This window comes from Galleria mellonella, unplaced genomic scaffold, assembly GCF_026898425.1.
Source record: "Galleria mellonella isolate WM207_F2 unplaced genomic scaffold, CSIRO_AGI_GalMel_v1 utg171, whole genome shotgun sequence".
Lineage (NCBI taxonomy): Eukaryota > Metazoa > Arthropoda > Insecta > Lepidoptera > Pyralidae > Galleria > Galleria mellonella.
The window spans coordinates 5,494,973-5,508,621 of record NW_026442014.1 but is presented as its reverse complement, the minus strand read 5'-3'; the positions used below and the strand labels follow the sequence as shown (position 1 = coordinate 5,508,621).

At 35.1% G+C, this 13,649-nt stretch overlaps 1 protein-coding gene across 6 annotated transcripts in view; it reads right to left on the bottom strand.

The window, feature by feature from the left end:
- Nucleotides 1-1,807: 1,807 nt before the first annotated feature.
- The window catches only part of LOC113518576 (uncharacterized), a 28,329-nt gene continuing 16,487 nt past the window's right edge, over nt 1,808-13,649 (bottom strand). The window contains exons 4-10 of one of the 6 annotated variants that reach the window (XM_052892889.1): nt 13,302-13,464; nt 11,942-12,068; nt 8,707-8,878; nt 6,196-7,290; nt 4,003-5,542; nt 3,671-3,713; nt 2,316-2,793 (exon numbers count right to left, since the gene is read on the bottom strand). In XM_052892889.1, the coding sequence (XP_052748849.1) occupies nt 3,679-3,713; nt 4,003-5,542; nt 6,196-7,290; nt 8,707-8,878; nt 11,942-12,068; nt 13,302-13,464 (3,132 nt within the window). In that variant the 3' untranslated portion in view covers nt 2,316-2,793; nt 3,671-3,678. Of the gene's footprint in view, nt 2,794-3,670; nt 3,714-4,002; nt 5,543-6,195; nt 7,291-7,979; nt 8,034-8,706; nt 8,879-11,941; nt 12,069-13,301; nt 13,465-13,649 lie in introns of those variants that run through there. The other 5 variants (XM_052892890.1, XM_052892888.1, XM_052892891.1 and 2 more) reach the window with 5 other exon arrangements.

Sequence of the window (13,649 nt, the reverse complement as noted above, 5' to 3'; positions counted from 1 at the left end):
GTCAATCATATTGTTAGCAATATGTCCACTAGTCTTTATTCACCCTGTAACTAAATAGGTATACAGAAACTGATCTGAAGATGCTCTTATACACCTTTCAACTTAAAAGGCATCTTTCAATCGCATAATACTCCAGAAACCTCACCTTACCTAGGACGCGCAAATACTGTTCTGTACGTCATCATCCACACTATGGACACATCCACACATACATCAACATCCATGTTAAATGGATCAATACCTATCCAGATAGTAGATGGATCCAAATTGTGACCAGGATTGCTGGCCAAATATTCTGTCTTCGCCACATTCAGTCTCAGACTGCTATTCTCAAGCATTTCCTTCCAACTATTCACCTTACGCTCTAAATGTCTCTTGTTTTGTGCTACTAACGCTATGTCATTAGCATACATTAACAGCCATGAAGACTATCGTGTCCTATATATTCGCTGAGACTGCATCGAACACTATATTAAAACTATTATAACAACTCCTAACTGTTTATACTTACTCCTCTCCATCCAATATATATATATATATAAATATATATATATATATATATATATATATATATATATATATATATATAAGAAATATATATATTGTATTTTTACTAACTTTACTACTGTCGTCTTTTGGATGGAACAATAAATAATATCTATAATACTATGTAAAGAGCTACAGTTCTGCAACATCCAGTTTGTTTGCTTCTAGCCGCAATTTTCTTATAAATTATAGGATACGATACCACTCTAGCTTAGTTTGTTTGTGTGTGTAAGTTACACACCCACCACTCAACGTAACTGAGAGCAATATCCTTCAATTATCAATAGAATTTATTACCTAATAAATTATTATGTAGGAATAGATATCTAGATACATACGTAATCCTTAGGAACCATCCCTTACAAGATGGCTATCCTAATATTATATGAAAATTCATTTTAAAATTCATAAAATTTCAAATTAAGCTATTTTTAATAATTCTATATATGTGAAGATTCCATAAGAATAAAATTACTGTACCCTAGTGTTACTTGGCTAGTACTTTTAGACACTAATACTTTTTATTCAAATTCATGCTAAATTATATAAATTATACTTTAACATTGTATTTTTTTTTATTTTACTCATCAAGGGAATAAACACCAGAGAATGTATACGTTAATCCTGCAGAAAGGTTTTTGATATCTTGTTTCATTGATTGATTCTTTGCGTAATAAAATCCAAAATGAGGGTATCCGCAGAAGAACCAAAGTGATCGATATAGTCCCAAGGATAACGAAGACAATGGGCTAGTTCGAAGAGCTGACGAAAGAAGGAAAGTAAAGGTTCTTGAGTGGCAACCCTGTACAGGCTAATGTAGTATAAGGCGACCCCCCACTATATGGAGTGACAACTTCAAATGCACAGCTGTGAGTAAGTGGATGTAAGTGTCTCAGGACCATAGCACTAGACATTTTACAGCTGATATGATGAGTAGGATTCCATTTTTTGTACCTATATAGAATCTTAAAAATAACTAATAATAAAATAATAATTTGAAGTGGCTTTGAAACCTACCCTTTTACTCTATTTGGTTAAAGCTAGAAGTTCACCCACAAATAGAAAATTTACCAATTTATATGCGTTGTATTAATATATGACGGCGACAGTTACCATTTTTCATTAGGTGGTCCGTCAGCTTGTTTGCCATTCCATGTTATATAAAAATATCCCTACCTTACCAGATATTACGTTGTAATGAAAAAAAATATATATATTACTTTTTTGCACAACAATTCTTTAGGCAGTAATAATAAAAACATTCGAAAATAGACTTTTAATACAAAATTACATAAAACTTCGTTTAATAAATACGTCTCATGCTTTGGTAAAATCTTTTGAATATATAAAACCAAAATAATTAATGTTATAATATAAAAAGGTAGAAATGTGTCTTATTTATTAACATAATGCAAATTTCGGTCAATAAAAACATATACATAGTGAATGATGACTAATAAGAAATAATTATAATTAAAGACAATTATGCATAGATATATAAAAGCATTTGAAAATATAAACATTAAAATTATATGGAGAGGTTACAATTTATGGCACAGAGGAACTAGGTATAGGGAGCGTATGCCCTCTTTATTCTTTGGGCTTCTTTTCCTTCTTGCGCGGCGGCGGCACAGGAGTATCGCCGCTCGACGCACCCTCTTTTTCTTTCTTAGCCGCCTTCTTCACAACCTTCTTTTTAGGTGCATCCGTGGATTTACTAGGTTGCGCGGTTGTCGCCGGCGTTGTTAACTCTGCCGCTGTCGCTGTTGACTCTGCCGCCGGCGCTGTTGACTCGGCTGCCGGTACTTCTGATTCGGCTTTTACTATTACGGACGATTCTATCTGCGCAGCTGTCGTAGACTTTCCTTTGCTGGATTTGACCCCTATCTGGGCGAGAGACACGCTATCTACAGGTGGCGTCGGCACTTCTGGTTCTTCTACAACGAGTCTCTCTTGTTGAACAGGCGGCGGAGGTGAAGCGGGAGTGGCAGAGGGTTCTGGCGAGGTGACTGTAGGCGTTTGCAACTCGCTGGCGATGATAGACTGTGCAAGTGCAGCTGCGTCTTCCAGTTCGCTGTCAGGGGTGGGGAGCGGATCGGCAGCGGCAGGGGGACTCAGCTGCAGCTTCCCCGCTGGCTTGCGACGCTCCTCAGCTATACAATCAATTTAATCTCGCCCTTATTCTCTCGGTCATTTACACGTAGCGTTAGTATGGCAGTCACATTAGAGAGCAAGCTCGGTTAGGGCCTGGAACAAAGTCGAGGGAAAACAGAGCTACATGGTTAACTCGAAAAACAATGCAAGCGGAAAGTTAGATCTTGTGACAGTTTAGTAAAGATCCAAGCTAATGTACAATTTACATTACAAGGAGAATTATTATGCAGGTATCGAATGGAATCGATTGTATTAATTTATTAGAAATCGAATGGTAGTGCTAAGAAAACTACCAGCCTATATGTGTTGCGCTTTGTGACAATGTGCAAAGTGTGTTCGCGATGGAAAAGCATTGAATAATATTCCTTGCAATGTGTGAGACAAACATATGAAGCAAACAAAAAAAAAATAACGATATTACAGTTTCCACTCATTTTCTCTAGAGTGAAAGTGTAACATTCTAGGATAAGTGCATCACGCAGTTTATGTACAATCGTATTTGCCCTGTACTTTTGTTTCTGATATTATGCATTAGACACATTTATTTAGTCTTTATTTTCTGAAAGTAGACGTTGAATGATTTTTAGAAATTAATAGGTAATAACATCCCTCGCATCATCGTGATTGGAACAGGTCAAATACAATTGTTTAATTGGGACTTTTACGCTGTCAGACTGGGAAGGAAAATGAATGTCTGGATTCTTTCCTTTGCGTAAAGCAAATGAGTCTGACTAAGACGTCCTACGGTCCTATTTACTGCATAAGCTTGGACACAACCCAACTTTCACAATATATCAAAAATATAAACATCACAAAAAAAATATATTATACATTGATATAAAAAAAGTAAATATGCCAATTTTAATAAACCCTAAACTTTATAATATAGAATTCTGAACCAAATAAAATTAAGATTACATTAGTTGAACACTGAAAGTTGTGTTGGGTACAAGTACAAAATTGTTATTACCTGATCTATCAAAGCCGCGTCTCTTGCGCTGCCTCCTCGGTAGCTGGGTGAAATAACAACGAATTTTGAAACTTATGCTCATTAAAATAACATACTCGTAAAAACCAAAAACATCACAAAACGGCACAAAAGAAAACATGTAGACACATCGCGTTCTACGGATAACCGTGTAAGCTATTAGATGCGTCTCGGTCTCCACGTAAAACTGATGCAGCTAAACTATAAACATATTAGTAGAAATCTAAGAGAAAACTGCAAAATTAACTCGGTGAGAACTTAATATGCAAAGCCGTTAACAGCTGCCTGCACTCTCTTTCTTCTGTTTTACTTACATTTGGCAACGGGCTCTGCGGGCGCTCCTTTGGGCGGCGTGTTGGCTAGGGGGGGACTATCGCTGACAGATGGTGCTTTCTCTGGTGTAACATCTGATGCTGGCACAATTGGTGCTTCTGCCGGTGGCACCGGAGCAACAGCTGGTGGTGTCTCAGGTACTTTAGGGGTATCTAAGATTGGTGCTGTTTCCGTAACTGGAGTTGAAGCTTCTGGTGACGATTTAGGTGTCCCTGGCGGTGTAGGGGGCACTGCTGGTGTTTCAGTCTTTTGCGGTATTATAGGTGCTTCAACACCAACAGGAACTTCAGCAGCAACACTTTCTGTTGCTGCCGTCGTTGTAGTCTCGACCGTCGCAGGTACGGATGCGGATTCTACTGTAACTGGTGTAGGTGTTTCACCTCCAGTAGACGGTACTACTGAAGCAGGGACATCACCAAGAACTGAGGTTGATTCTAGTTCTGATGCCTTAACTGGAGCAACAGCTTCAACGGTTGCAGGCACTTCAGTTTGAGCTGGTGAAGGTAGTGTAGAGATATCTGTTGACTGTGGTGCGGATGTTTCAATCGATGTGGGAAGTTCCGTTGTTTCAGCTGGTATTGGTGCGGGTACCTCAGTTGGAACTGACGCTGATGCTTCCACTGAAATAAGAGAACCTGCTGGTGCAGTTGTTACAGCTACTGCTGTTGAGGATGGTTCAGAAACCTCAGTCGGAACTGACGCTCCTGTTTCTGTGGATCTGGATGTTTCGGTTAGTATAGAAGCGGGTACTTCTGTTGGTACAGGTGCAGCTGCTTCTGTGGATGCGGGTTCTTCTATTGCTACTGATGCAAGTGCTTCTGTGGACACAGGTGCTTCTGTAGATACAGGTGTTTCTGCTGGTACTGATGCAAGTGCTTCTGTGGGCACAGGTGCTTCTGTTGGTACTGGTGTGGGTGCTTCTGCTAGCACAGGTGCAGATGCTTCTGTGGATACAGGTGCATCTACTACTGCTGGTACTTCTGTTTCTATTTGTGTAGGTACTTCTGTTGATGCCGGAGCTTCTGTTGGTACGGATGGAGATGCATCAGTTATCGCTGGAGCAGGTGATACAGATGCATCAACTGGAGCTACTATTGATGCGGAAACTTCTGCTTGCACTAGTGGGGGTACAATCGTTTCAATTGAAGCAGGAATTTCTGTCACTGGAGATGCTTCATCTAGTACTGGCGCGGAAACCTCACCTACAATAGGCGTGTCGCTAGGTGCAGGAGTAACTGCAGTATCTAATGATACCGCTTCTTGTGCCACCTCAACGGAAATAGGTGCTGATTCAACAGGAGGTGGAGTAGGCTCCTTAGTGGCCGTCTGTTTTGGAGGAGATACTCGAGGTTGATTGAGCGTTTGCGAGATTTTGGCCCAAATATTGTCAAAGGAATCTGCTCCCATGTAATCTATATTGCCTGCTTCCCATCCTTGCCGACGTGTAAGTTCATCTAGAGCGTCACGCTGGGATCCGGACGCACCTGGCGCTACACGTGCCAAATTGCCTGCGACTCCACTCTGAAATAAAAATTAGTTTTATTTTAAAATTGTTTTCTAATAATAGATGAAATGGTAAAATTAAAAATTAAACATTTTCAATAAATAATGACTATCATCTCTGATAAGATAGTCAAAGAATTGACTACTGCTATGATAAATCGTAGAACTATACGGATATTATCAACGTAACAATTCACTGAGCATATTTGGAACCAAAATAACAGGGGAGCATTTACTAGCATATGTTGGATTAATTTGACGTTTTCCACCACTGATAAATTCTTTAAAAAGTTAAATTATATACACAAAAATTCTGAATAAATGATCACTATCGTTAGAGTAGCAAATCATCAGGTCATAACGCGCTCAATATTAAAGAAATATAAATAAACTAAATTAATTAATATTATTATATAGGAAATGGGAGTTATTTTTTTAAAAAGTACATGCGAATTACAGATCAGGACAATGACATGCAAAGCTTTCTACAGATCAGGATATAATGGGTAACAAACTCTAAATTCATAAGACGAGCATATTTGTATAGATTCTACTTTAAACACGTATTTACCTGTTTTTTGATGAACATAAATTCGACCGAATTCAAAATCTCCGGATCGAATTTATATGATAAACACTGGATTTAGAATGTGATTTGAAATTAAACTTACTTGTGTACTGTATTCAAGAGTAGTCGCCGCCTCTGCTGGCATATTACCGTCTAACGAAACCGACGATTCAGGCCTTGCAGCGATAGCAGATTGCGATGCAGTTTCAGGTATTTGATGTATACAAATTTTGCGTCCATGATGATCTATTGTTGTTTGATGCCTTAAATAGAAGCCATCATACGGGTGTCTCGGTATATTATCGTTATGTTCAATATCATTGTCAGAAACATTTCCATTGACATTTCTATTTAATGGCACTATATCCATGCCATTTACTCTGGGCTGCTGATGGGTTCTTCTATTATGTGTATTAGGATGAACATGTTGTATTGGCTCTAGTTCATTGTAATTTATATGAGGTTCAGGCTGCGGATCATCTCGGTCATTATGAAAATTATCAACAACAATATTGTGAGTAACATGTTGACTTTGACTAGAATTATTATGTGAGTTGTGTCGGTGCGAATGAGTAGAATTAAAGTAATATTGTGTATGACTAGAATTATCTAATTGATTGTGGTAATAATTACGATTATAATCTGATTGCCTGTGCTGCAAGCTGTAGTAATTGCGTACGTAAGGGTAATATATATAAGGAACCCGTTGAAAATGACGGTGATAATGATGGTGATAATAATAGTAATAATTATTGTTATATTCCCGATATCCATTTGTAAGTTGATGGTGATTTTGTTGACTATTATTATTATGCTGTTGTGTATTTTGATTTTGATATTCCATTTGATTGCGAATCTGGGGCATTTCTTCTTGATCTGTGTTCAATTCTTGTTGTAGAGTCTCGTAGTCATGAGATTGATTATATTCCCATACATGTCTCCTCAAATCTTCACGATCGTCTGGTCTTTGTAAATCTGAAAGATGTGCAAAAGATTCACCCTCCCTCGGTGGAATATGTCCTCTATAAAATTGCCAAGGATCATAGAACTGGGTTAAGTCTATTTCTGTTACATTCCTTTGTTCTTGTACTTGAACTGGATGGTGCCAAGGGAATTCAGATTCTGGATCAACCCTCGGTTCATAGTATTGGCTGATATCTTGAGAAGGTAACGGTGGAGTGGCTTCATGCACCTCAGCCTATCGGTTGAAGTGACAAAACAACTCAATGGATGTGCATGCACACAAATACTTGAACTAAGCTTCGCACACAAACAAAACACAACACAGTGCCAAAAGCTTCGTCCAAGCAAATATTAGTATATATACTGTATTTGGAACACTAAATAAACATACGAATAAAATATATTTAAAATTAAGGGTTGATTCATTGTCACTGTAATTCTTTTCACTTTATTAACAGTACAAAAAAAATATTGACATGTACGAATATTTTACGTGTATAAACTATTTATATAACAGTTTATCTAGATTTATCACTGTATGTTTATTTTAGTTCCGCAGTATTTCACCAAAATACCAACACCATCTAAATTATTCAACAACTAGTTTCACCAAATCGTGCAATAAGCATTCTAAATCTATGTTTATAAATGTTAGAAAATGTTAGTATTTTGGAGAAACCTTTCGGAAATTTAATCACACAAATGCCTGATATAAAAAAAAGTGCAACAGTCAGCGGGGGAATGGGCAAGCTTCGGTGTGCAAGCAATAAAGTTTAGTCACTCAGAAATTAGCACTATTAATATGTAATTAAGGGATGGGCGAAAAATAAAATATCTTTAGAAATGAATAACCATAGGGGCGTATTAAAAAAACAAGGCTATTAACATATACCATTGGTGATAACCAATGCTTAGGATCCTCACCTCTGTAACAGAGTCCTTATATGAACGCTTGGAAAACATGTTGAGTTCAGTACAGAGCACGATATAAGAATGGATTAATTTACTGTACGTTATTCAAGTACAAGAGTTGTGGTCTCGATCGAGCAACCACAATCGAAAGGATTCGATTCCGTCGCTGTGTTACTTGATATTGAAATCGATATCTCACAATAATAATAATAGTATTCTTAGCTCTTACAATAGACCTTAAATTGAATTCACGCTGTGGTATTTTCTAGTTAATACACATATTATTTGAAGATTTGTTCATTTCTTACATTTTGACGTCTTAACCGAGTCTACCAATTTTCATGGAATTTTGCATATAATTACGTAGCTATCTCGTATTTGGCGTGGAAATAATAATAATTATGTTCATATTTTCATAACTTATGATATTAAAGCGTGAGTCCAGTTAATAAATAATAACAAGAAAGTCGAATACTTACTAATTAATTTAAAATATAATGGTCCTATTATTTTTTTACATTCTTGGTTCATAGAAATCATTTTGTTACACACGTTCATATTCAATTTTTTTTCTGTAAAAATCTTAATCGGGCTATTAAAAATATTAAAAAATTGCCATATCAGTCTATTCGTTTTCAAATGATGCATTTACTAACGAATAGCATTTCATTTTCCTTTAGATAAATTTGATAAAAAATATTTTAAAAGTAAGCTATAAAATAAGATGTAGAATACTCACCATGGCAACATCGAGATGAGCGTGAACTTGGCCAACGAATATGTCCCACCAAAGTTGTAGAAATTCCCTTAAGTATTCTGGACCCTCGGCTGACCGAGTTTCGAAATTGAACTGTTGCAGCCACGGTTTAGCTGCGCCGATGAAGTGAATAATCTTGAGGTTCTGCCCGTAGCTATAACGAATAAAATAATTAAGGTTTTATTTACATGCCTATATTTGTATGGTATTCAATGGGTTTTTTTATTTATTTATTTATTGTTTAAATAAAGTGTACTAAACATTAGGTTACCGCACTCTTAGTCCCCAAGATACAGGTCTGGCCTAGTTTGGGGGCTGATGGTAATGCAAACTTTTTTTCTGTTTCTATATCAATTGTAAAAATTGAAAATTGTACTTTATGCAATTGTATCTCACTTGAATTGTCTAATTAACATTTTACATTTTTACGTTTGTTGGTGCAATAGAGAATATTATTTTATAAACATAAAAAAACCACTTAAGTCACCTTGTATGGTGACATAGTTGTACTCCAATGAGTATACTTTAGAGCCTTATTTATAATACAGTTTATAAAAGGCTTAAAAAAATCTTATATGAATATAAAAATGTTAATTGTCTTGCTTGTTTCCTATATTGTATAATGCAAATAAAGTATACTCATTCTATTATTTAAAAAAAAAATACTTATTTACCAAAAAAGTTTATATGTATATATATTAGATATAGGTACTAATTAACCCTACTCTTCAATTGTGATAATGTTAGGGATGTACAGGGTAGAATTTGGAATTTATCTTTATAAGCGATAATGGTAATATGCACTATTTTACTTATAAAGATGTAACTTAATTATTAAAAAAAAAAAGAAAAAGAACACTCGGTTATATCCATGTTATTTACCAAAAAACTTTATATGTATATATATTAGATATAGGTACTAATTAACCCTACTCTTCAATTGTGATAATGTTAGGGATGTATAGGGTAGAATTTGGAATTTATCTTTATAAGCGATAATGGTAATATGCACTATTTTACTTATAAAGATGTAACTTAATTATTAAAAGCAAAAGATAAAAAGAACACTCGGTTATATCCATGTTATTTACCAAAAAACTTTATATGTATATATATTAGATATAGGTACTAATTAACCCTACTCTTCAATTGTGATAATGTTAGGGATGTACAGGGTAGAATTTGGAATTTATCTTTATAAGCGATAATGGTAATATGCACTATTTTACTTATAAAGATGTAACTTAATTATTAAAAGCAAAAGATAAAAAGAACACTCGGTTATATCCATGATACTGTTTATGCCTACAGGAAACGATTACCAGTTTCCATTAGGTGGGCCCTCAAATTGTTTGCCATTCTAAGTTACATAAAAAAGTGCGAATAAACAATATTCTTTATATAATTCTTTTAATACGCCTGAGGATGTCATTTCGAAACCAATAACAATAATGTGTGAGACAAAAACCGAGCTTTTTCTAATTACACGTAAGTTAAACGGAAGTTTTAACAATTAAATTTAATTAAAAAAAACTGACTTCAGCTGTGGCAAAACTAGTTATTTTGATTAAAAAAGTAAACAACAAACTGATTTTAATATGTTTTCTATGGGAACAATCTGTAAATATATCCTTTTAGATAAGAAAAACTTTACTACTCAACATTTATATCGGTTTGTTTAAAATATAACCGAATCAAGAACCTCCTTCTTTTTGAAAACGGTATAAAAATTATAATAAATTCAATGGAACGAGTATTTTAAATATTATCATAACACAATCGAAGATTTCTTTTCTATTTTGATGTCAGCGTTAGTTTGTTCAAATTATTTTTTTATCTATGTCACTTGATTTATAAAAATAAAAACTCTTCTCTCTCTTCTCGAGTCACATACACCCACTGTCTTGTACAATATCCCATTTGTTTATATAAAATAAACAACTGCACTGCTATTTAAATAAAATGTCATGCCAAGACTGTTTATTAAATAATGCCAAATACAACAAACATATGATATAATACATATTCCTATTATTTCAGCATATTCAAAACAACTCAAGTATAAAATCAACAGACACGCTATTTACTTAGTTCAATAAACTACAATACCAATGAACTTGTCCGTATGTTTTGATTACGTAATGTACTCATTATAAATTATCTAATCTTATACTATGTATGTGTAATAGATAATGCAGACGGAATAGTGAAACAAGCGTGGAACGGACACATAGAAACATTTCAGTGATCAATCATTCTCTGAAGTTAGTCTAAATTTATGATACCCTAATAGTAACTTATTTAAAAACAGGCTATACTTGGCCCGAAAAGGTATAATAAGGTATAATCAACATGCCGCTATACGTAATCGCGCTGTTAATTTTATCAATGAGTACCATTATTCATTAGATTAGACTAAGAACCATTACTGTGTGGTCCCAGCATAAAATGGGCCACCCCTTCCATTCCCGTAGGTGTTATAAGAGGCGACTAAGGGAAGATAATAATCGAGGAATGGGCAGCAGCGTCCTTCTTTAAACATCACACATCACCAAAGCTTAACGTCAGTTGCTAATCCACCTGCCAAGCATGGCAACTACTGGCAACACCCCCCGATAGGGGGAGGCCTATATTCAGCACCTATATACATTCATTCAGCAGCCTATGGACAGCAATTAATGGGCGATATGATGACAGTGATGATGAAGAACCATTGGATATACAAAATAAATACGTAAATCTAACTAATACTATTATAAAATTTTATTGTAAAGATTAATATTGTTTATTACTTGAGCTGAACAAATTGGATTCAAATGAAAAGCATATAAATAAACTACTGTTTTCCAAATCCCTCAGTTTGCCCGTTGAGAATTAGGACACATACTTTTTTCTAATTCCCACAGGCAAAACCGCAGAATACAGCTAGTGATGAATAAATACTACTATGCATTATTTTTTATATGCCTAATAAAACTTGGAATTAACTAATAAAATTCCTCATGCATTACCATTCCTGAGAAATAAATTTTATATCTTCGTACACTATAATTGCATTGTCATACTTCACTTTTCAAATGAAAAAGCAGCCGTGCAAGCATAACAACTTCACCGCAAAACCACAAGTACGACACAGGAACCAAAACAGACAATTATTGTATAAAGTGTTCCCCTAATTAGAACCTTAGTCTATAAATAAATGTATAAAGAAACTTACTGTTTGAGTGCGGGCAGATAAGAGTAGAAAGCAGCAGACGTGACATTGTAAAGGAAAGGTAGATGTCTGTTGATATCCCCACGAGCCCAGTCAGAGAAGAAGGAATTGAGAAGACCCTGGTCTCCACCTGAATTTATAAGAATTACATACTAGAATTAGATGGGTATGTACGCAATGTAAATATTATGAAATGTAAACTTTCGATAAGATATCAGAAATATCAGAATTAATCATGAGTTAATTTAGACGGCTTACACGTACATGTAATCTATTAAACTGAACTTCGGTATCTGTAAGATAAATTATAATGTAGATTGTAAATATAGACAGACTATCTTGTTCATAAAAATTATAACAACAAACCTATATCAAGTATTATAATGTTTTGTCACTGTCTTTCAATTTGTGAATATAACGTAAAAGAAAAAAATGAACCACTTCAATAGCTTTTTTTTTATACAACTTAGAATGGCACTCAAGCTGACGACCCACCTGATGGAAAGTGGTAACCGTCGCCTATAGACATGAGTAGTATCATGGACATAACAGAGTATATTGTTTCGCCCATGATACCCCCCATGCGTTGCCATTCCTGAGGACTCAGGTGTTATTTCTCCGTACCCAGTAAATTCACGCCATATCCCACCCTTTAAACCGAAACACAGCCATGCAAACACAACTGCTTTACGGTTGAAACATGAATGGGACAGAGGTACTCGACTTTTGTATAGAGTCTCCCTCTGGTAAAACAGGTTTACGAGACGTCTGACATTTTTATGAATGAGGGGGAGAAACCGTATATAAAATCGAATATCAAGACAAAACAGACTAAAGATTTGGTAAACGTTTCTGTTACAATATAACTAGAAGAAAAAAGCACCTTGCATCCAGGATAAACTTGTAAGAATAATATGAATGAGGCTAGATAATACTCGTAAATAGCAAAGAGACGAGTTTTTGAATTCTTAAATGAGTATTCTAATAAGTATATAAAATTTCTTTGAATGTAGAACTTCTTACGATATTAAATTTTATATGGTATCAAAAATCGATGACCACATTGAAATTTTCAAAATCACTATATTCCGTAGTGAACTTATGCTAACTTATGTAAATATTTATATATTAAATTAATATTGTCCTTATATTATATTTATCCAATTCTATCATTAACTTTGTTCAACTACGTAACGGCTATGTGTTTTGTAAATCCATGTTCATCTTCTTCCGATACGAACTGCACTAAAGCAGATACTGTACCGACAATGAGGTCTCATGTTAGATAAAATTTATCCATAAGTAGAACTCTAAGTGAACTAGAACTCCTTGCAACATTTTTACATGAGGGATCAATTCTCACCATCAAAACTACCACGTTCCTGGGCGAACTTGATTAGCTGTTCGAAGGTCTCAGCGGAGGGTTTGTATACAAACACGCCGGAGTTGAAGCAGTCAGGCCAGCCTACGTCTGGCGCCGCGGACAGTTCCTCACGCTCGAATAGCTCGTCGCAGTTTTGAACGATCTGTGTTGCAGATAATGAAGGATTAAAATTTTTTTGAAGATAGAATATCAATATAAGTAGCTCTTACTATGACTAGTGGATAAATAGAATATGTTTTATTGTTTATATACATTCGAATTAGATAAAACACGTAAGTTCAACAAAATGGTCGTATTGCTAAAAATGCTTAAAGCAACCGTTTCAAG